General features: G+C 32.9%; 1 protein-coding gene across 1 annotated transcript in view; it reads right to left on the minus strand.

Annotated features, from left to right (window-relative positions):
- The window catches only part of LOC130441239 (kin of IRRE-like protein 2), a 649517-nt gene that overhangs the window by 134072 nt on the left and 489159 nt on the right, over positions 1-26286 (minus strand). The window contains exons 4-5 of the mRNA XM_056774824.1: positions 11306-11449; positions 4342-4536 (exon numbers count right to left, since the gene is read on the minus strand). Coding sequence (XP_056630802.1) covers positions 4342-4536; positions 11306-11449 — 339 coding nt within the window. The remainder of the gene's footprint in view (positions 1-4341; positions 4537-11305; positions 11450-26286) is intronic.

The raw sequence follows: 26286 nt of genomic DNA on the forward strand, positions 1-26286 counted from the left end.
AAATAAAACTGTCGCATATACAGTTAAAACTATCGGATATACATTTAAAACTGTCGCATATACAGTTAAAACTATCGGATATACATTTAAAACTGTTGCATAAACAGTTAAAACTATCGGATATACATTTAAAACTGTCGCATATACAGTTAAAACTGTCGCATGTACAAATAAAACTGTCGCATATACAGTTAAAACTATCGGATATACATTTAAAACTGTCGCATATACAGTTAAAACTATCGGATATACATTTAAAACTGTCGCGTATACAGTTAAAACTATTGGATGTACATTTAAAACTGTCGCATATACAGTTAAAACTATCGGATATACATTTAAAACTGTCGCATATACAGTTAAAACTATCGGATATACATTTAAAACTGTTGCATAAACAGTTAAAACTATCGGATATACATTTAAAACTGTCGCATATACAGTTAAAACTATCGGATATACATTTAAAACTGTCGCGTATACAGTTAAAACTATTGGATGTACATTTAAAACTGTCGCATATACAGTTAAAACTATCGGATATACATTTAAAACTGTCGCATATACAGTTAAAACTATCGGATATACATTTAAAACTGTTGCATAAACAGTTAAAACTATCGGATATACATTTAAAACTGTCGCATATACAGTTAAAACTGTCGCATGTACAAATAAAACTGTCGCATATACAGTTAAAACTATCGGATATACATTTAAAACTGTCGCATATACAGTTAAAACTATCGGATATACATTTAAAACTGTTGCATAAACAGTTAAAACTATCGGATATACATTTAAAACTGTCGCATATACAGTTAAAACTGTCGCATGTACAAATAAAACTGTCGCATATACAGTTAAAACTATCGGATATACATTTAAAACTGTCGCATATACAGTTAAAACTATCGGATATACATTTAAAACTGTCGCGTATACAGTTAAAACTATTGGATGTACATTTAAAACTGTCGCATATACAGTTAAAACTATCGGATATACATTTAAAACTGTCGCATATACAGTTAAAACTATCGGATATACATTTAAAACTGTTGCATAAACAGTTAAAACTATCGGATATACATTTAAAACTGTCGCATATACAGTTAAAACTATCGGATATACATTTAAAACTGTCGCGTATACAGTTAAAACTATTGGATGTACATTTAAAACTGTCGCATATACAGTTAAAACTATCGGATATACATTTAAAACTGTCGCATATACAGTTAAAACTATCGGATATACATTTAAAACTGTTGCATAAACAGTTAAAACTATCGGATATACATTTAAAACTGTCGCATATACAGTTAAAACTGTCGCATGTACAAATAAAACTGTCGCATATACAGTTAAAACTATCGGATATACATTTAAAACTGTCGCATATACAGTTAAAACTGTCGCATGTACAAATAAAACTGTCGCATATACAGTTAAAACTATCGGATATACATTTAAAACTGTCGCATATACAGTTAAAACTATTGGATGTACATTTAAAACTGTCGCATATACAGTTAAAACTATCGGATATACATTTAAAACTGTCGCATATACAGTTAAAACTATCGGATATACATTTAAAACTGTCGCGTATACAGTTAAAACTATTGGATGTACATTTAAAACTGTCGCATATACAGTTAAAACTATCGGATATACATTTAAAACTGTCGCATATACAGTTAAAACTATCGGATATACATTTAAAACTGTTGCATAAACAGTTAAAACTATCGGATATACATTTAAAACTGTCGCATATACAGTTAAAACTGTCGCATGTACAAATAAAACTGTCGCATATACAGTTAAAACTATCGGATATACATTTAAAACTGTCGCATATACAGTTAAAACTATCGGATATACATTTAAAACTGTTGCATAAACAGTTAAAACTATCGGATATACATTTAAAACTGTCGCATATACAGTTAAAACTGTCGCATGTACAAATAAAACTGTCGCATATACAGTTAAAACTATCGGATATACATTTAAAACTGTCGCATATACAGTTAAAACTGTCGCATGTACAAATAAAACTGTCGCATATACAGTTAAAACTATCGGATATACATTTAAAACTGTCGCATATACAGTTAAAACTATTGGATGTACATTTAAAACTGTCGCATATACAGTTAAAACTGTCGCATGTACAGTTAAAACTGTCGCAAAAACAGTTAAAACTATCGGATATACATTGCACGCATATATAGTTGAAACTGGAATTGAAATCCCATATTTATTTTATAACTTGAATCTACTTATAGCAACAATGCTACTTCGAGGTAACTGATAGCTCCTATACCAGTTCTACCTGGGAGTTTCTGAATGTAATTCTGTATCTGGGTTATGGTTTCATGATACAATATTTGTATCAAAAGTGCTTCCATCCTTCTTTAAACTTTCAGAACCTTGACTGAAATTTCGTAACGGATATTTTTTTATTATGCTAGAGAAATCTGCTTCTTGGCATGAGCTTAAGATTTGAAATAACCTCACAAAGAGAAATCTATAAGTGTTACATCGAAGCTCATGTTCCCTCTCCTAGAAATCGATTTTCCAGGAAAAATTTCACGAACCCGAAGCAAAGATCTATTGAACGTATATGAAGCTGCTCTTTTCTGCTTGAACCGTGTTTTTGGATTAGAACCATTAAAGTAATGTAGTTCAGACATCTGTTCAAAACGCTCTGGTGACATCGCAGCTTTTACAGTCCAACCAACTGAAGTTAGGATGTAAAAAGCGAAGGAATGAAGATCTACGCACGTTTAAGGTGATGGAATCATGTTTTTTTGGTTGTAACCATTAAATTAATGCAGATCAGGCACGAATAAATCGTTTAACATCTGCTCCAAACGTTCTAAATTCACTTTAACTCTGCGTTTCCTTCCATTTTCAAAACTGTAAGGTCCCGAAATTTCTCGTGGTGAAATCGCAGCCCATACGGCACTTAGCATTTTTGCAATAACGGAAATTGTCGACGACAATTACCAAATCACATATAAGAAATGAAAATTCCCTGTATCTATACGTATAATTGTTTTCCTTATTTATATTAGTTTCGCATTTCTTGAGTGTAATCTTCAACAATGTTTCTCAACATCCAATATATTATTGGAAAGTTCGTAGATAATATAATGAAGCTCAACCGAATTCCCGCTGAAGTTTTAACTTTCCAAAAGATAACCGCATCAAAAAGACCAGAGAAATGATTTTGTGTGAGGAACATTCGTGACAGTTTATATTCGCACAAATGTAGAGGCCCAGGAGGTTCACATGTAAATAAAGTTGTTTTCCAAGCCAAACAAAAGCGACAATCCTGGACATGATATATTAAAATCCTTAGGATAATATCGTGTTTCTCATCTGTTATAAGCAGTTTGTCATGGCAACGATTTTTATGAAATATATTTGATGATTGTACAACAACGTGCAATCAATGCAAAACGCAAGAAGTTCAGTGGAATGCAAGATCTTGCACTTGCAACTTTATCGGTTTGATGCCATTCTAATTGCGTTCACGTTGCAATTCTAGGAAGAAATGAGTTTCTGATCTGCTCTGATCTGATCTCATGCCAAGGATTTCTTATTGACCCCATTTTATTTTCCATAAGAGTATTTCAAATGTTTCTTCATCTACCCTCAACTGATTTTTGTATATTTTCTTGTCTAATTTTCTAGCAAAATATTAAGTTTTCCTTTGTTCTATGGAGCCAAAGCCTGGATACTCTTTTCTGTCCATTAGACTCCAAATGTAAGCTAGCAGTCGCAATAATAATAATTATTGCCAGTGATGCAATTTCTTGTTTACTTTTGATTAACGGCAACCTTGATGCAATTGCAGAAGACTTGCTTAAAGTCAAGCTACGTGCAATATTTATCCATGCAATATATTGACCTTGCATTAAATTATATGCAATTTTTTGCACGTTGTTTACTTTTCTATCGATATTTATGCGTATATAGCGAATTTGGAAATAAAAGGTGGTACAATTTAATGCTATAGTATATTATTCTGTTGTTTTGAGAAATTTTCCATGTGTTATTATGGGTCAAATGATCAAGCAATCACGTTATTTAAAAACTACAAATTTAAATATTGTACAATTTCCTGAAACTAATTCTTCCCCATCAAAACTTCTTTCTTCTTCTTTTTATGTTATTCAGTTACCAGAGTATTTATTCCTCTCGAAACATTAATCACTTGATAACGCATCAAATGAATCACTTTGGAAATTGGTTGGATAAAGTATAACTGTTCAAAAACGATATTCATAATGGAATTTATTGAGTAAATTGAGTTGAACTTACACATTACATCCAGTCGGACTTCAATGCTGCTCGATTTGGTAGAATAGGATTCGTGAACTGCAACGCATCGTAACATCCTTCCGTGGTTATCCTTCGTAATTGTCAGTTCTAAAACTGAAAGAGCTAGCCAAGTCCTCGGATTATCCAGTTCAGTTGTATTAGTTTGTTTGCGAGTTGGAGTGATTTCCGTTTGATCTGGAACAACAACAAAAATTTGGTATCAATTGCCTCAACTAGAGATTTTATGATGAAAATATATTGTTAATTATTCATGAACTGAATTATTAAACTATTCACCCTCAGTAGTAATTAAAGCATATTTATCTCCATTTCAATCAAACAGACGTTAGTTCAACTTAATTGTTACTTCAACCGAAAATAGAGCGATCGAGAATTTATGTAGCAAGTTTCTTAAAGTTAAAAGCTTTATTTTGAATCTACCAATCTTACTGTTTCTTGATGTTTTGAATTACAAACTCAATTTTATATCTAAACACTTATTCCGCTGTGATATTTTCCCAACAATTTATTTCCAGATCTCCTTTCAAATTCTGAAATTTCATTCAAGTTTCCATTGAAGAAATTACACGATGGTGTCAAAATTATGGACTGATACTGTGTCTTTTCCATTTTCAATTCAATGGTTCAAGTTAGTGGCATGAAGATTGTAATTGAGCGTCGAACATAGAGATCTTATCAGAAATTGCATTTATTCGTATATTTATTGTACAACGCAATCTCCTACTAGCTCCATAGTCTTTTTCCAGCGATGTTCAATAAGATCCATAACCTATTTATTCCGAGGGGGCTAAATTTGACGAATAGGGTCCATGAGGTAGCAATTCAAACTTCAATTTATCAATTTTTGGCCATTGCAATAACGGATATGTGAGCTGGTACAGTGTTTTGATGAAAAAACACTTTTTTCGTTTGATTTTTCCGCTCAAACGTTGCAATGAGTTCGCGTAATACTTGCAGTTGATAGTTTATTTTTTTCAACATAGTCAATGATAATCATTCCAAGCGCATCCCAAAAAAACCGATGCAATGGCATTGGAAGTGTTTTTGACTTCTTTGGAGTCGGTTCTTCCATTTCAGTCAATTGTTTTGATTGTTCTTTCGTTTAGTTTCCTCCATGGTACTGAAACGACTACATTTCTATGAAAAATCGCCAAACACTTGATGGAAACATCTTCAAGACGCTGCATTGTGAGCAAACGTGGCACCCATCTTCAGCAAAGTTTTCTCATGTCCAAATTTTCAGTTAATATGCGATGTATCGCACTTTTTGAAATACCTACTGCGCCGCGAATTCGACGCATAGAATAGTCTTCCAGATTGCTACAATGAGGTGCAGAAGCTGCTAACTATCTTCGGATCGTCATATTCCATTTCCTGGATATAATTAGAAGTAAAGTAAGAAGTCAACTAACAAATGAAAATTTATACTCTGGGCCAAATTTACTCAAACTTTCTTAAACCAAGTTATTAAAGTATCAGATAGATTATGAGTGAATATTTAATTGTTTCAACCCTCATAAGGCTAAGAGGGATACAAACGTAATCTCAATCAAAATTATTATGCCTTTTCTAGCAAAAAAACTTTCTTAGGGTCTGGTAATGTTTAGCTCAATCTATTACATACTTTTTCCAAAGATGATAATATTATATCTTTTTTCGTTAATTGTTTATGACTAAAATTTTGTTTGAGGTACTTCTGTACTCCATTCAGCCTTATTTTATTTATTGAACTGTATAGACAAATGCCCTGAAGTTTTGGAGGAGGGTATTCCCTTCGTGCATGAAGGCATAGCCTCGGTATTATTTCTTAAATGTAAAGATTTGTTTTTATAGAGTCAGTTGCTGTAACAGAAAGTCTGTTTGTTTATGCTTTGTGTCTACAATTTTTATAACTGCCTCTAAACGACAGGAATCTAAAAAATCTGAAATCTGAAAAACTAATTTATTCTTCATAGAATGACGACCCGGAGTACGAAGAATTGTTAGATTAGTGGTAACGATTAGTGGTAACGATGAAGAGGAAGAATTATTTGAAGACGAACTTGATGGTCAAAGATATATTGGACATCCGAGTAGAAGAAACAAAGAAACAAAGGCCTAGGCACTTTAAAAAAATGGAATTATGATCAAAATTGTGGTTTATATAAGTAACAGGAAAAAGCCTTTTGCTATTATTCTTATAAGAAGCAACATCGCCGTTAGATAAATATCTTGATGTGAATAAAAAGCTATGGACATTTTGTTTGATTGTAAAGGCCGAGGCATTGTAAAAATAATGGAATTGTGATCATCTAACAAATAAAAAGACTGCAAATATACGATTAATGGAAAAAAAATTTCCATAAATGAATAGAAGATAAATTTTTTCCCACAAAAATTCATTTATGTGAGTATTATTTGTTACTACCAAAAAATATTATGTGGCTTTTCACAAAACTTTCTAAGTTGTAATTTTCGAATCTCCTGACACAAAAGGTTCGATATCCAACGTTTATTGTCCGTGATTATTAAAATCGTGAAAATTGTTTCCATATAAGTTCTTGAAAAAAAATTGTTTGTAGTATCTGTTGGTTATATCCAATTTTTGTTTGGTTGCTGGTGAATTGTGAACCGTTAAAACTTTGAATAATATTTTATGCATACGACAAACTCGAAAAGCGCTAAAACAGAAAAACTGGAAGTAACTTCTTTGTAGTCTGCGATATAATTCGATACATTACGAAATTAAAGGTTACCACGATATTTCGTCGAGCGAAGCATAAAACCAAAGTTTGTACCCCTGGAAGCGAACTTCAGGTCTTAATAAATCGAATTTATGTCTGTGTTTAGTCCAATATGAAAGTAATAAACTGTGAAGAAGATGAGAAACAGTGTTCCAACTTTAGAAAGTGCCATATTCTTACTCCATAGGCAGCGGCAAAATGATGACAAATTAGAGACGTGAGCGACAGAGATGGATTAAGAAAAATACAGCGAGTTTTTGATGTTTTAAGAAACAATTTTTCATTAGATCTACGACAGTCATAAATTACTATCATTATATTCAGACGTTTCGATTTGGAAGAACATTAAACAACGACCGTAAGTGAATTTTACAACCGTAGAAAATTTTCATTGGAAAAGTATGAGTACGTCACCTCAAATTTTCACATAAAATAGTTGAAATTCTGATAAATTTTTCACGATTTTTAACTTGAAATTGTTTTTTTTATAAATAACAAGAAAAATATTTTTGTTATTATTCTTTTGAGAAGCAACATCTCCGTTAGATAAATATCTCGATGTGAATAGAAAGCTTCGGACATTTTGTTTGAATACCTCTCACAAAAATATTGATAACATTAAACAGTTAAGACATTATTCAATGATTTTTTTCCTTTCATTGCCTTATCTGTTGTGACCTTGGCTATTAATAAGGATAATCTGATATTGTTCACTGCGATTCTAAACAAATTAACAGATGACACTCCAAACCACTGACGTAGTTGGTGCAATCATAAATGCAGTTTTCTCTCTGCAAAATACGGTATTTATCATTTCTTAGTATGTGCCCAAAACACTCCAGATTCGTTTTTTTACGGTGAAGACGACTTCCTTCTGTTTCCCTACTCTCTGCCTGAGTTCTCTGTTGGTGATCCGTCTAGGATATTTAAAAATGAGATTTGTGTGCATGGGCGTTGTCCTGCAAAAACAAAACAACTTTGGATAGCTTTCCGCGTCTTTTCTCTTCAATTTTCTTACGTAGTAATGTCGAATAGTGATCTCCAGTTATTGTTCTACCCTTATCCAAAAAATCAATCATGATTACTCCATTGTAATCCCAAGAAACTGAAGCAAGATCTTTTCCTGCAGATTTTTAAACACGAAACTTCTTAGGTCTTGGGGAACCAGAGTGTCGCCATTCCATCGATTGTTGCTTTGTTTCTGGATCGTAGAAATGTATCTAAGTGTCATCCATAGTGACAATTCGGCTTAAGAAGTCTACATCATTTTCAAATCGAACGAGATGCTTCTACACTTGCACGCTTTTGGTCAACATTCAAATATTTGGGGATCCAGTTTGCAGAAATTTTTCTGATGTCCAAATTGACGTGAACCATATAATGAACGCGTTCGTGTAAATATTCAGTGTTGCAGATATCCGTTTTAGCCCAATTCGACGGTCTGATGAAATCATGTTATGAACTGCATCGATATTTTCGGGGACTGACACAGAAACTGGCCTTCCCGATCGATCATCAACTTCAATGGAAAATTTACTTCTTTTGAAGCTTGCAGTCCAATTTTTCATGGTCACATACCAAGGACATTGATCACCATAACCCTTTCAGATACAGGTTCTTGATGATGGCTCGAAACTCAAATTTTTCGATTTGCACAATTTCGGTGGACATCTTTCTTTTTAATTTATTGCTTAACTCTGGTTTACTTTTTTAACTTACAGCTTTACACTGACACTTCTAGTAAGTTATTGTTCGTTGCTATGGTAACTAAATATTTTGTTTATGCACGGAACTAGGCTAATTAGATATCAATACATCCTCGTATCTACGAAAGACTTTAGTCTCGGTTGTGGTCCAAGCCTTCACACCATAGAACAGAAAATATGTAGAACTTGAATAGTCTTTAATTAATTAATAATTAATATAGTTTCTTCATGTTGTTAAGCGCAACTCAAGCTCTTTCTATCCTTAATCATATTTCTGATGCTTGGTGCAATTTCGAGTTATTGCGTTTCTGAGATTCATATCTAATGTTGTTAATTACTTCTTCGTTTATTTTGATGCCATCTGTCAGTACTTTTCTAAATATTTCTTCGAAGTAAATGTTGACTGAAATAGGTGACAGAATGCAACCTTGTTGCACTCCCTTATTGACAGCAATCTCTGTTGTTGTTGTTGTTGGAAATCACCGATGTCATTTGAAAAAAATTATATACAGGGTGCAATAGTCGACACGAATGTCTAAATTAATGTTTCTAAAGCTGGTTCGGTAATTTCTAAGTTTAGATAGTACCAGTCGAATGCTTTATAGTAAACCTGTGTAAATACTATAGCCAATTGAAATTTGTGGGCAAATTCACAAATCACCCTGTTAATTAGTAAAAAAGTTGTTGATACTTTTCAGTAGCCTAATGGTAAGATGACAAGAATAGTAGTATTTTGTTTCTTTCATTTAGTTGTACTTTTTGACACGACTCTGAATGAATTTCCGTTAAAACAAAAGAACATTAATAATAGTTAATCCTTAAGAAAAATGGCCAAGCCAAATTGCTTAATTAAGGTTCCCCAAATTTCGGTTACTTCCATGTTCTTAAAAGTGTCTACCCGTAATCCCAACAAGCAGGATTATTTTTTAACCGCATTACGATTATGTAAAATTTAGTGAGATTAATAAAAGTCTGTGCACAGGAGTCATCTTTATGGATTAGTTGGAAAAGCGTTTTAGAAAATATCAGACGGCGGTGCTAAATTTTAGTTATAGACCTCAAGAAAAACTTTATTAAAATTTAATAAGTAGTACGGATAACAATAGAGTGTTTGAGAAGAATGTTATTGTAGTAAAATTCATGCACAAACATTGAGAAAATACTCTAAATCAAATTCCAAATTTTACATGAATATTTGGATTTGGATTAGGAGTTATCCTTTCCTATAATCTTTGACAAAAATCCACTCTATCCGGTAGATCATCTGGCAAGAACACTTGGACTTTTCAGTAATGATAAGGATCAAGATCCTTGTTTGTCTTGTAACATTCCCGACGCTATTGGGTTTTGATCAACTAAATGTAACTCATATTTTATTTATTAATGTTCCTTGTTTCTCTTGACCTACCACAATTTATTTTTTTAAGTCATTCAATGGCTGTAAATGTTTTTTTACTTGGTTAGTTTCTTCGAGGAATCTTTTTTGCATAACGCGTAACAGCTGTACCAGAACTACAATACATGATCTTCAAATTGTTATTTCCTTTAAAACTAAGGTCTCTAAAAAATCAGTGCCTTTACATATTTAACTTTGAAAAAGAATATCCTTTATTCATTAGACTGGACACGTCACAAGAAAGGTAGCCCTCGGTTGCATTTTTTTTTAAATTCATCCGTTTTAACTATTTACAAAATGCTTACTAATTAATAATAATTGATACCTTTATTAATAGTTCATACCAGCATCGGTTATTACTTCATAATTTTCAAATCAAAATATTCCGAAAACGGTACACAATATCAAGTTTTATCACGAGTAACTTTGAGGTGTGAAATTATATGATGTGAGAAATGTCTACAATTTTTTTCTTCAACGCCCCATATCTTGAATCCGGATAATGTTATAAAAAATTTTCACTGATCAAACCCCAAATATTTTTCAGTTTTCTATCATATCCTAGGGACGAGATTACCTTTTTTGAAACACCCTGTATGTATATCAGTTGATTTGATTCATATTTATCTTAGTTTATGCAACGATGATTGAAACTGAATTGAAATTAACTTTAAACTAAACTTTCTTGATTATTAGGTTTTGTTTCATGTAGTAAATTAAGGATAATCATAAATTAATTAGAAATTCCCTGTACGGATCGTTTTTGTCATACAAATATGGAAAGATCCTTAAACTATCATCAGTAGTTGTCGAACTCTCAATTTAATTTCAATTTAAATTATCTGTTAAGTTTTTGGATTAACTACAAGTAGCATTTTAGTATCTTTTAACTAATACTTTATTAGTTAAATAGTAATTTCTAATTTTCGTTTCATAAACCATCCTTAAAAATATGTTTTTGTGTCGTTTACTCAATTGCGTTAAAAATTATTAGTCCTCGTCATTTCCTTGCAGGGATATTATCATAATCAAACATTATTGTTAAATGATATTTCTAGTAATTAATTATTTCTTTAAACAATGATCAATTTACTAATGATGGGCAATTTCGAACTTACCCAAAAACCACTTGAGCACCGGAGGCGGGTTGCCATAGTGAGATACACACTTTATAACCGCTACTTCTCCGTGAAGGGTGGTGAGGTTATGCCCGGGCAACACTTGGGTACCATTGTATTCTATGCGAGGTCTCTGGGGAGGCACTGAAACGAAAACAGATAATTAGTTACTGGTAGAGGTTTGCTACTGGACTTTCCAGACGATATATTTTCGGATTAAGGGACTGAAACAACATTTTCATTATAAAGTCAGGGCGGTATCAATAAATTTTCCGTTCCGTATTTCACTGCATGAGATAGGTATTGTCAATATCCACATAAAATTTCCATGGATATTAATTGTTGATTGAGGGATAAGTGTTAACCTGATATTATGGTGATAAATTCAATTAATGTTGATACCAGTAACTACATACAGTATGTCTTATATCCTTATATACCAGAAGAAGTAGTTTGATATGTCTCCGGATAGTTACTATAACTGTTTGAATGAGATCATCTAAATACCGTTCAGTATTTGCATAGATGAATGATTTGAGAAACGGTTGAAAATTTTTATGTACATAATTATGTTCACAAAATAGTATACAAGTCTTTGTAATTTTTTAGCTGTGTAAATTTACTTGACATTTGTTATCATGTTTACCAAAGTTATCAGTTGATTATTTACAATCAGCCATCTTCCAATTTGGTGATAACGACAAGTATCTGAATGTCAGTTAACCGAGAAGGCATCAAGTACACTTTTACTTCACCTGAACTTAAATTAATCATTGAATTATTTGTCACTGACAATGGAAGTAGCATTGGGTGGGAATTTTGATTTGATCAGGAAAAATTTGAGTAAACACTTCGTCAGTGAACGGAAATGTACAAAAAATTCTCAGTTGAAACATGATAAAATCAATTTCATCAATATCCACGAGGTAACCTCTGTGAAGAGATAAGTAAATGACTTATTTTCTTTTCTCAAACATTAGGGCTGTCTGAATTTTGATTGTGTTTATCCATGATCCTCTACGTGGGATATTTAACATGGTTTCGTTTTCCAGTCCTGAATTCACCTTTCTCTCTTTCTCTCTTAGGTCTTCCAGCACCTTTGTCTACCATCTTTTCTTTGCTCTTCATTTTTTTTTGTTCTTCCCTGTTCTATGTCTATTCATTTATTTCTTATTATTTCGCTAATTTTTGCTTCTCCAAATAGATTCCTCATTTCATTCTCCTCAGTTATGATTCTATCTCCTTTTCCTAGTATCCTTCTTTCCCATTTATCCAACTTCGATTCTTCTGATTTATTGAGAATCAACTTTTCGCCTCCGTATCTCATGGTTTCAACATTGTTTTGTATAGATACAGCTTGTCCTTTCTGGAGATTATATTGGATCTTATCATCGCATTCAGCGCTTCTCCTCGTCATCTTCCTTTCCAGATTTCCTCCCTCTCCACCATCGTCCTGGATTACCACCCTCATTGCTCTTTTCCTTTGTGGTGTTGTAATTATCATGAACTTCGGTTTATCTTCGTCGACTCGTAGATTCACTGTCTCTGCTATTTCTATGAAGGCTCTGCAGGTTCCCTCAAGCTCATTAAAAGGATTATTACATCGTCTGCATATGCCAGTAGTTGCGTTGTCGAATTCACGTCCCATCCATTCTAATACTATATTGAACAGGTTTTGTTGAGTAAGGTTAAATTAGAGGAAAGGAATCAAATGATTGTTGGAGTAATAATTAGACGGCAACAACAAAAAACAAGATCTAATAGAGTTTCGTTACATCATATAGCTGTTCCGGAAGACTAATGACGAAGTATTAATGGAAATAAGTTTATGGACAACATTAAAAACATACAAATGGAAATATGGATGCAACTGTAGTTCCAGTTCTACTCAAGACAATCAAAAGGTTATGCGTCATAATCTGAATATTAACATACTTTACCTTCGTTCAATGAAACATCACGTGGTTGCGCTCAAAAATGACACGATATTAGTCGTGTTTCGAACCGCAGTTACTCAAATTTATGACGACAAAAATCTCTAAGTAAAATTGATGATTTGATATTTATATCACTATTTTTAGGGAACGGCGATATATAAAAACATATTTTCGATATTAAATTGAATTGATATTACTACTTTATATATATTTTGGATAAAAATTCGATCAAACTTATTTTTACATAATGTTGGATGGAGTTTATTCCATTCAACAACAATAGGATTTGTTTTCCTCTCAAATAATTTCTTACAAATACTTGGAATTAATATATCTGAAAATGTGATCCTCACAAAAAGTTTTATTGAAAGGAAGTCAAAACTTAAACCTCTTCCAAGTCATATGATAGGAAGGCTGCTTTGTAAACATAGATGATTTATTCTTCCCTGTCCTTTGTATAACTTTTCCACAAGTTTTAAAAGTGGACGTCCAAATTTCATGGGTATATTTGGAATGTTCTATACAGTGAAATTATTTAATACAAAAATAATTTGAAACAACAGATTGAATATTTTCTAGTTGAAGATATTTACATATACAATTAGAAGAATTGGATGTAAACAAGCAATGAGAATGGACGAATAGATGATAGAAATTTTGATGTAGCTGTGAAGATTGAACAGCATTTAAAGAAATTATGTACACTATCAATAAGTTGAGTACTAGGCAGCAGGACATAAAGATATTGCACTCCGAGCTCCAAATATTGGCCTTTATATATGAAGTTTCACAGTAGACCATAGGCTGGATGCTCAGAAAAAGAATAGGATTTTATTTACTATTGGCTATGCGGAAACAATCGAGCTGATTTTTAACTTTTCACACAAGTTCATAAGATTTGGTGCGTGTCTTGGTTATCTAGAAGTTTCAACATTTCGTCGAAGTCATTCTTCGTTACCTTCAGCCTTCAGACTGTTCTTATATTGAGTTCCAGGTTAAGTTTCTTATTAGAGACATACCATGGGGTGTTACCTATATTCCTTGGTATTCGTTTTTGGACTCTTTGCATTCTAGGATAGTTATTTTTACTAGTAAAATGTAATGTAAATGTAAACCAGTCCACAATGGAGTATTTGGTGAGTTACAGAAAAATGGAAAAGGCACTGGAGAAAAAAGTAGATAGGAGCTGAACCAATTACTGGGAAAACCTACAGGGACTGAGACAGTCAAAGACTTCTAACCATAACCAGAGTAGAGCTGCTGAATGTATCAACCTAGGTAAGAACAATCTAACAGATCTAACATAAGTCCTTGTGGGATACTATCGCCTTAATAAACGTTTGAAAACGCTGGACTTAGCAGATAATGCGGCGTGCAGATTTTGATGCATGGAGAACAAAGTATTTATTATTATCAAATGTTGTCAACTCTCGAATGATTTATCTAATAAATCTAATTTTGAAAAGAAGAATGTTTAACGCGTTGAGTTTCGGTGAGGTCCATAGGTCCGCAAATAAACATTCTCCATAGCCCGGAGTGGTACTATGGACCGAACGAAGAATTTTTTTCAAAACTTGCTCTACGGTCAAAGGGAATGTAGTTAAATGTGTTTTACAGTTTGTTTGGACTGTCCTGGATTGATAACTTGGACTTGATATTTTTTAATGATCTTCAACTCCGTTGTAAAATAAAAACCTTCATAGTTTTTTTCTTTTCTTCAGAATAATTCAAATATTACTTGATTAAAATTTTCAATTTGTATTACCTTGATTTCGTACAATATTTATCAAAACACATCGTACATTTTTGTACACTTCACATAAATGCATAAATCGTCGTTCAAAGGATAGAGAAGCAAAAAAGTAGTGAGTACCTTTTAAGCCGAGGGGAGAGTGAATCAATTTTGGTAGGGGCTCAAAGAATTAAACAATAATTAATACTCTCTGTGACTATCATTTGTCCATTTTTTTGGCATGCTTTCAACCTAGTAGTGAAATTTTTTGCCATTTCTACTCAATAGTTTGTAGACTTTTGTAGGAGATCCCAAGCATGATCTATGGAATTCAGATCAAGTGACCTGAGCTTGAGCAGACTATGATCAAAAACAACCGCATCTCGATGTGATCTGATACCTATTATCTATTAAATAGAATAAAGCACACTTATACATATTCTTTCCATAACAAAAGGGTAAATTTCTTCAGACAGATCGTTAATGCAACTTTATTTATTCTTTTCTTTGGTCTGAGAAGAATATATAACTAGACTCATCTAAGAAAATAGAATTCTTTGATCCACCACTCCAAGTATTGATGTTCCAGAGCTTATATCTGTTGCCTTGGCTGAGGTGTCAATTTTATCACCCTGAGAACTCGCCTGAATCATAAATTAGAAGATTAATAATATAGGAAGAGTCAGAATTTCTAATCTTTTGAAGAAATCCTTGCAGTGAGCCCTGCTGTTTAGTCCTAGTAAATATCTAACAGCTCTCTTCCGTAGTTTGGAGATTCGATCAAATTGAGTCGTACCACACGTACTCCAGAAGGGAGATGCGACTCAATAAGGGTATAAAATACTATTGAGGAGGTGGCTAAGTTCAGTTCTTTGGAAACTGATCTCAGCGCAAAGCAGAAGCAGTTCGGTTCTTTGGAAACTGATCTCAGCGCAAAACAGAAAGAGTTCAGTTCCCTGGAAACTGATCTCAGCGCAAAGCAGAAGGAGTTCAGAATTCAGAAGAATTAATTTTTTAGATACGGTGGCAATATGTAACTCCAAGTTCAAGGAATTGTCCACAAGCCCTAAGAATTTTACAGATTAAATGACGTCAGTGGTGGTGTTATTCAATAAAAAAGGCCGCAATGTATTTTTATACGATAAAATTTCAATTTCAAAAACATTGAGACAAAGAAGATTGGGATCGTGCCATGATTCCTGATGACTAGTATCGTCTGCAAATAGACTTATTTTACTACTGATGTCTAGATAGGCTTTGATGAACGGAGGAAACAAAATAGGGCCTATTACTGAGCCTTTAGGTACTTCACATTCTATTGGCTTGCAAGAAGACATCGTTGTATCAACTCTTACAAGCTGACTTTTGTTGGTAAGGTATAACTTAAACCCTGCGAGAGGTGTTCCCCTGAAATCATAGTACTGCAATTTGTTAATCAAAATATTATGATTAACACAATCGAAAGTCTTAGAAAAATCATTTTCTGTACGAATTTTTTTATAAAAATGAAAATAATCAACCCTTATCATATATTTGAACAATGAAATGAAAAAAAGCTCAAAAAGTAACACAACAATAAAATTCATCCATTTTTCATTTAGTGATGGACATTTACAATGAATAATTCCAAACAAATCGATTTAGTTCCGAATACATGGCGATTTAGAAAGTAAGTAGCGATTTTTAGCCTGTTATATTTCAAGCAAATTTGATTTCATTGTTCAATGAAAGACATATTAAACTCCTTTCTCGTCAAAGCATTCAACTTCGTAGTACCGTAGACTGCGAATGGTTCTGATTCGGTTATTGTATCCGTTAAATAATTTGTTCTCATTTCAGTATTCTAAGTAATAATTCTTGAGATTATCAGTTCATTTAAAAAGTTAACCTGAAACATTCTTTTCTATGAAAAAATAATTAAACTTTCGAAGAAGCCTTACAAGGTACAAAGAATAAAGTAAATATTGTTCTACGGAGAAGCAAACAACAATTTAATTCTTATTCTGCTGAAACTTCAGCAGATTTATTAATTAAGTTCAAGAAAAGCTCCGTCGGTATCGGTACTTAAAACCTTTAGACTTGTATATAATACGTAAACTTCGCAAAGAAACTTAAGATTAGACGAGGTACAATGTTCGTGTTATACGTGGAGCAGCGAGTGGAAAATTAAAAATGTTCTAGAAAAATGAAGGAAAAAGTTCGCGCGTGTTGGAAATTTTTACTTGAGACCGATTAGAATACTTGAAAGAGATTTGAAAAATGTTTTTTATTAAATTTCTCACGATATTCTCCCGTACTTTAGGATATTCTCAAGAATCTTACGACGTATGAATTATTACATGAAAAATATCAACTACAGCAGGTGCAACATCTCTGATCCCAAATCTACTTATCTCTGTGGTAATTTCATCTTTTAATTCCTGAATATTGGCAGGTTTTATTCCATAAACGATGTTTTCTAAATGACTCCACAGGAAATGGTCTAAAGGATTCATGTCGGGTGATCGCGGGGGCCATTCGATAAACCACGCTTTCCAGTCCATCTTCTAGGAAACACATTATTTGGGCATCGCCTCACCACACACGCATAGTGAGGTGGGGCACCATCTTGTTGTAGCCCAATATTGTCGTTTAGGTCGAAAAATTTCTAATAATGAAGTTTTGTTTGAACTTAATTGAAAATATTACCTTGGATTTGGAAATATCCGAACCAACTCAAGTTTAAATCTATATACGCCCGATTATTTAAGTTACCCTCAATGAAAAAATGACAAATCACTTATCATTTATAATTCCAACTCATACATTCAGTTTCTCGGGATATTGGGTATGGGATTCACGCATTCAACGAGGATTGTTACGTGACCAGTATGAACCAACGTTCTTTTGGACTAATTTACTAAAAGTATATCTTGTTATGGGATTTCGGTTAGGATATAAATTATTAAAGATATTACACGTTTATTGTTGACTTCTACGCCTATCACTATCCGTTCTTTTTCAGATAAATGATCCATTCTGACTAAACTTCAACAATAATAATTTACTGAAACGTCACCAAAGGGCCGGTTCCTTCACGTTCTAATGAAGTGCCAAGTAATTATTAGCCAAACTAATTTAAAAAAATTTGTCACTTTATTATGTACTCAACAAATAGTCTAGTGTTGGTAATACCATGAAATAAGCGGAAAAAAATGGACGATTTCCTATGATCTGTGGTTGTGACAACGATCTGTGCTTAATTCTATTTGCACGTGTTTTGTTAAGGTTAATGTTGAAGTAGTCGCTACTTGGAGAAAGTTGTATTGGTCTGAAAATTATAGCTTATTTTGAAAATAATTGATAGGAAAGGAAAAAGAAAACAGTGAAAAAATTTCATCCTCGAACCAAAAATTGTAATGATCAATTTAATGATGAACTGATTAAGCTGGTTCTTCTGAAATTTGCTGTATTTCCTCAATCAATTCCTCATCAAACAAATCTTCGAAATTTTGGAAAGTATCCATATCAAATATTCAATTATTGATATGACGAATACTTCCAAAAATGAACTGATCAAATGTAGGTATAATAAACAAAAAAACCACTTTGGATATACAATATTTTAGATTAAGTTTGTTTTAAATTATTTAATTGACAGTTGTGACTACCTAATAACTTATTTGGCAAATAGCTCGAGTTATTCGGAGGTTTAGAAGCTGAAGAAGTGAAGAAACCTGGCCAAAATGTATTATTTTAACTGCGGCGGAGATATCCGAGATAACTCCGAAAGCATGGCCTTTAGGTATAGGGTACCTTAGATGAAAAATGATGGGTGATCCATCCGTAAAAACAAAGTTTATTATTCTTCCAGAAAAAGGAAAGATCTGACAACAATGATTTAGACGTTTCCTTCCCCTTAATATAAACCACAAAGTAATTAGCGCATAATAGGGAAACTTTTCACTAATTATTTCCTTTGGGCAACTTGGGACGACTGACTCATATCCCAGAAATAAAATTGATTCGCTTAATTTCCCTTCCGAATCTATTAATTACCCTTTCTATTCATACATCAATATATCCGAATGAATATGTAACGATTTCAATCTCACTAATGGATGTTTGGACCCACCGACCTCTGAATAATATCACTTAATGTTTTATGGATGTTCAAAGTACGAAATAATACCAACTGCACGTATAGTTCAGTTTTTGCATAAACTGTTAGGATACATTAACGAAATTTAATAATATCTTCTAGCAATTTTACAATTTCCATCTGAAACCTAAGTAGATTGCACAACGTCTGTTTGCATGGAACCGTATATCATTATCAGCCATAAAACATAAGCGTAGCATATATTTTTTTTTATTTAATTTAGAGAAACGAGAAACTAGCGTATTTTTTACCATTAGCAATGCGTAGAAAGATCAGTACCAACTTATATTGAGTTTAACAGCTCTTAATTTGGTGACTATAGTAGACTATTGATTCTGTAGCTTCACTCATTTTTTTTACCAATAATATATTTTCAAATGTATCTAAAATCCACATAATTCTACCCTCAAAAACACCTTTCCACCCATTAAGCATTAATTAATCTGAATAGTATCTTGATATTTTGTTATCTAACAGGCTACGATTTTCTACTCTCAAAAGCAATTTTCGTTTACTCCGACTTAAGAAAATCCTATTTCAAATCCAAGGGTGTGCTACTAACCACATTAGAAATATCTGGTTTGGATAAATATCACATTATTTACCCGCAAAATTTTTATTATTCACCCTTCAACTCAATGAGTTCAAATATTTTCATTGTGGTGGCCATAGTAGACTATTTAACAATGGTACAACCCTTTTGATATACGAGGGTTGCTACTTATGTTTTGAGATAGAAACAATACAATTTTGTTTGCATTTGAACCAATTATTGAAGCATTTTTTCCATTCCGATTGAGGTACCTCCAAAACATGTGATTTGAATACATCAATCGCTTCTTCATGTGTAGAAAATAGTTGACCTCGCAATTTATTTTTGATCTGCAGGAATAAAAACATATCATTGGTTTTCAAACTGGTAATATGTTGATGGAACCTACAAATTTGATGTTTTGACTGTTTAAAAACGTTTTTGTTTGAACTCATGAGTGAGAACTGGCATTCTCGTGGTGGAGAATTATTCGTATTCTGCGATTGGTTTCCCTGATTTTTTCGAATACATCTGGTAAACAAATGCTGGTGTACCATTCAGAATTGGCCGTTCCACTTTGTTCTAATGAATCGGTGTGCAGTTATTAAAAAAAAAACAGGCAGCCTCGTGTGCAAAGAACTTTTGTTGGATTTGGCTCATCTTGATAGATGTGGTTTGAAGCACCACGATTAAGTTTTTTCAGCCAATTTCTTATTTCTTTGAACCAATTAACAAAAATGTTTTTGAGCGATTATCAAACTCGGTGGTATCCAACGCGAACAAATCTTTTTGCCACCCAAATGTTCATACCATATTGAATGTATGTTAGTTGAACCAGTGCCCAGATAAGCGGTAACGATTCCAAAAACACGTGGATTGAACCAACACACTGCTGTTGGTTCAATTCACGTCGAAAGTTAGAGAAAATTCCATTTTTTACCAAAATGAATGTTATCAGTAAATCTCAAATGTAAGTTCACCATTAAAATTGTGAAATTTCATGACGACATCTTCTTCATCGTATGTTAGGACTTAGTCCTATGTTTGCATCAATGGTTACCTAGCTGCAGCTGGGATGATGAAGACCAGGTTTCACACCATCTTGTAGGTGGTCGTCCTGGTGGTCGGGATGTATTCGGTTTAGTTTCTTTGCAATCTTTGCCAACTTGGCATATTCACATCAATGTTGCCATATCTCAAAATTTAATTAGCAGCCCTGATATTATAATATGTGTTCGAGATCTCTATCCAGCTTTTTGCTTTGATTTTACAACTTTATTGATGATTAGATATTCAAAATGTCGTTTATCTCCTTCTTTGTAAATGCATCTTGACACAATGCAATATAACGTGCAAGAAATTGCATGCAAGTCTCTGTAAGCAGTAAAAGTAAACAAATTCCTAACCTCAAATTCTTACATATTTTGTACATGGTTTAACAATGAAAAAAAGGAAGCTGATCTGCATGGTTTTGAACAAGACATGTTGCGTCTTGTATTGCATCATGTCAAGCGGCTTCAACAAACAAGTTTTCAGTGAAATTTTTAGTATAACATAGCGTCATGTGCTGCGGGTGTAATAATTCTATTCCTAATATCGTCAAAATTGTTATATCACAATTATTAGATCATTTTTCAAAATATAATGAGAATGAGCTCCATTTATCGATCTTTTAATAATTCCATTGTTTGCAAATTGCTGAACAATCAAAATTTCAAATATATGTATCGGGTAGGTTAAAGTACACGCGACCTTTCGTGCTTTTATCGAGCCTACTCCCCCAAGTTTCATTTAAATTGCTATTGTCCTTTTCAACTTTCACAAACTGACACGTTTAATAACTGATTTCAGTTTATTGAGTGAAACTTTTTGCAATACTGAAGTATGTCCAGCATTTAAATTGTCATTTTCTTTGCATCTACTAATATAATAGGTAAATGAGTTCATGTTTAATTTCAATAATTGCTTTATTCAATGGAAGTAAGATGAAAATTATTTCGTAAGAATAATGTACAGCGTGAGTAAACTGCTGACCAAAATAATTTGGAAAAAGTAATGAACAAAATAGGAAACAACAAAGTTTCAGAAAAAATAGATTAAAAACTCCATTGAATAGCTGACGTCATTGATATAATTCGGAGATACAGGGTACCAAAATGATAAGAGGTTAATATCACTAAATACCTTTGGAAAATATCCCCCTTCAATATTTAGTTCCTTATATCAGTTGTCTAACGTATGAACGCGGGATTTCTGACAGGATGGGCAAGATAATGGTACTTTGATTTGTATAAAATCAGCAGTCTATCCATTAGAATGATATATTTGTTTTACCAAAGCAAAATGTATTATATTTGGAAGTGAGTAATCGAATCTATAAACTGAATTGGAAGACGCAGAAATTGATTTTTCAGTTAGTGATTCACGTTTGTCTAAACAACGAGAAAAATGTTTAATGTCTACATTGGAAGAAATAACTTTCGGGATAACGATGGAAAGTTAATTTGTTTACACACTATTGCGATTGGATATGTTCTAACATTGGGGAGCTATTAAAATTTTGGAAAAATTATACAAATGGAAAATGATATTCATTCGTCGATGGTTCAGGAACAAATTTAAATTCTGCTAATTAGAAGACAAATTTCAAGTTAAATAATATTGATAATGATTTATTATATTGGCCAAAAGTTTTTTCTGTAAAGATATTTGTAAATTGGTTTCGTTAATGATTTGTTTGTGATTCTGCTGTAAACTTGGAATTGCTTTGTCGTATCTCTCTTCATCAACAGAATCGAGGGAGCCGAAAAGCCATTTGTTCATTTTTCCTATGACGTTATATATGAATAAGTGTTTAGAATTAATTCTTTTACAGGATCCTAGACTGGTAGGTAAAGAAACATTATTTAATTTGGTTACTTTCATATCTTCTGCGTGGCATTTCATTTGAAGAACTAGGAATATCGTTGTTATTGCTGACAACTTGATTTTGATTATTAGAAGTGTTACAGCTTCTTCCGGATTTTGGTCTCTTTCTGCATATTTTGATTTCTTCCTAGCTTCGTCCTCCACTGAAGTGTACGTTCTCAGGATCCGTGCTTGAGCGTTGAAACACATGTTTTTCTACGACCCGCACGAATCCTACTGACTGCGCCAATTACGTTTTTTCACGATGAAAAAATTTTTTTAAAAAAACAAATAACAACTTCATTAATATATTATTAACTGAACAAAAGTTATTTTAACAAAATCTCTACCAAAAATCTGCACCAAAAATCATAGTCTAAATCTAAGATACAAGTATGTATATAATAAAATATATGCTGAGTTTAGAATTGATTATTTTAGGACAGTTCAACAGTTTCCAGGTCCGTAACTTGAGTAAATGCGGCAATCTCTTTGAAAAAAGGTTCGTCATGGTCAAATGAATTAATGTTTTTTGGAGTAACCACATCAATTGGGCGACTAAAACGTTCGCCTCCATCGGTGTTTGTACGACCACGTTCAAATTCAGCAAACCAAAAACAAATGGTTCTTTTCGATGAAGCAGAGACCGATTTACACTTTGGAAGTCATTGCTGAATTTTTACAGTATTTTTTTCATCAACAAGCAATGATAAATTAACGCACTTTTTAAATCCATTGTCACTTCTTTCTGCCTAATCGAAATGTCACGTAATCTGTGTCACACTACTTATCAAGTGATGTATTAACTAATTACGTATTGAATAAATAAAAAATTGCTTTCTAATGTCATATACCTACTGGGATTTATATCTTATCAATCTGTGGTTCCAAGTCCAGTATTTCGTATACATTACTTGGTATCATACTGTTTATCAAATTACAAAATACCGTTTTCACATGACAAACCTAGTTTCTCGTTATTCTTGATCTATGATATTCCTTATAACGTTCACCTAATTTCCAATAGATAAATCAAACTGAAAGGCATTGTTCGTATACATAAAGTATAGATGTTCACTCAAACGTATACGTATAGGTTTGACTGTAACATTACGGAAATTCTCGAAGAAACTTTCGAAATCTATCAGTAACTTCTTCATGGCAACTTACAATAACTTATGTTCTATCGGTAAACGATTCTTAAGTGAATTATTCTATTACGGAGTTTGTTTTGCACCAGTTTTGGTGAAGAGAAGTTTCAACTATTTCACAAACTTTGGGAATGTATCATATCTTTGTTACGAATTCACACGATAATGCAGCATTTACCATAGAAACTCCATTCTGTGACAATTTCGAAATAGAGAAAGTCACTTCAGCTCGCATCAATAAAATTTACATTGCAAATCAAAGTTTTTATAGCTTCTCAGTCAGAATCTTTTTAAAAGTAACAGTCATTGTAATTGATCACTCTATACATACAATATATAAACATGAGCTCAAAAAATCATGAAAGGATGTTGATGATTAGTCCTCTTAAATCCTAATATAACGGAATATTCTCAATATAATATAATTAGAATCATTGGATTGGCGATATTTCAGGTGTTAACACTACTTGAAGTCGAACCACATGGCGAGTACCTCACTAGGAAAAATCTATCCCGCCTAAAAAAATCAAATTCTCTTATTCTTCTTCTTCCTTCTATAATAGGTCTAAAGCCTGTTCCTTCTCCGATATCTTTCCTCAAACTGGTTCTAAATTGTCACTCCAACCTCTACTTCAACTTCTACTCCGTGTTCCAGTTGGAGATTTATCTCTTGCTATGTTTATGTTTCCATCGTCTGTCATTCGATGTTGGTTCCATTTTTTCTTAGATCTTAATACCCATCCTCAATGTTATTTACGTTACATAATAGTCTGATGTTATCGCTTATTTCTCGATCTAATAGTGTTTTTTCCCGAGATCCACCTGAGAATTTTCATTTCTGTGATGTTGTTTCGTTTCTGATGTGTCTAATGTATAGGTGATTATTGGCCGGATTGTCGTTTTGTAGTTTCCTGTCTTTGATTCTTGTCCTAGGTATTTGCTTCGCCATATTACGTTCTTAAGACATCCCACGACCTTTTTGCTTTAGTTATTTGTCCTCTTACCTCGTCTACTACGTCTCCATAACTGATTATGTCAATTCTAAAATACTTTTATTTCATTTTCTGTTGTATTATTTGACCTTCCAGTTCTAATTTGCATCTAATGGGCTCTTTTGATGTCTGTCTGCTCTGTTGAGTAGCCTAGTGGCACTGGAGGGTTGAGAGGCGAGGTTAGTAGCCTACCCCCAGGAAACTAGCTCAGAATACCGTTAGAAGGTTTCGAAATTGTGATATTCTTTTTCAAAAAATATATCCTAGATGTATATTTTGGCACGATATGGAACGGGAGAATGATAAGAATTCATACAAAGATGAGGCAAAGCAAATGGACTGAACTGTTAAACATATAACATCATCTTGATGTCGTCTTTTGACCATTTTAGTTACAATCCTAATGTCTACAAGAACTTTTGATAAAATAGTAAATACTCTATGTTGATGATGTAGTAATCATATTTCAAGATGGACGGTATCTAAATAAACTGGAAGGTACAGGGTCCTTCATGACGAGCTGAATCGTTATGTATATTTTCCAAAATGCTCGTTTCAGCTAAAATAATTCCAGTTTTCTAAAACCTCCGGTTTTACTTGAAGTGGATCCAAACTTCATTATTTTAAACGGAATGCCATAGTTTTTATTAAATTTTTGGAATCTAAATTTCAATATAAAAATTTCTGGAAACATGCAGCCCTGCACTAAAAAAAAATATATTCCTAAGTTTAAGTGAGACAGGTCTTAAATTTTTGGGATTTGTACAAATGAGACTTACAGTTTTCAAAATATGTGAAAACCTTGATAAAAATTTATATAGGGTGTTCAGAAAATGGTGACGAATTTCGCTATCTAAAAACTTCAAAAATTTCATTTTTTAAAACGGCAACCCCCATTTTTCTCTTCACCATTGGATTCTACGATTCATATTAAGGGGACTTCGTTAGTAAATTTATATATCTCAAATTAACGGTTTTTGTAAAAACTTGTCTGGAGCAAGCAAGCAAGCAAATTTTCAGAACACTAGTCGCAGCACTTTCCCATATACATATTGATTCAGCTCGTCGTGAAGGACCCTGTACAAACCAACGAACTATTATAAGGAATATAAAGGACGAAGTTGAAGCCGAAACAGCGGGATCTTCGATACCAGGTAAATTGATGTTTGTAATTACAACAAATGAGCGTCATAAGCAATTTGATCATTTATACTGTTCAAAAAGATACTTGGGATTAGATAAGAAGAACGAAGAAAGGAATGTTGCTAAAATTTTTTCATGGATTTTATCTGAAGTGAAAAAGGATTGCTAGAGGATACCAAAACAGAATATACAACTATATGAAGAAATTATCTGATCAATGAATTATAAAATATATACTACTAAATTAGCATCAGTAAAACAGAGTGAGGTCGGCGAACTTTCTTCTATGCTCTAATTTGTCCAAGTTTCTGGTCAATTCTGGATCTCCTATAAGTGCTCCTCTTCTGTATTGAGTCGAGCATCTCCACAGTACGCTTGGAAACCGAGCCCTTGTAGAGAATTAGGAGTTGTTGCTATATAGGTTTTTGGTCTTGAAAAGGGAAAAG

Source organism: Diorhabda sublineata, chromosome 3 (genome assembly GCF_026230105.1).
Source record: "Diorhabda sublineata isolate icDioSubl1.1 chromosome 3, icDioSubl1.1, whole genome shotgun sequence".
NCBI classification, from domain to species: domain Eukaryota; kingdom Metazoa; phylum Arthropoda; class Insecta; order Coleoptera; family Chrysomelidae; genus Diorhabda; species Diorhabda sublineata.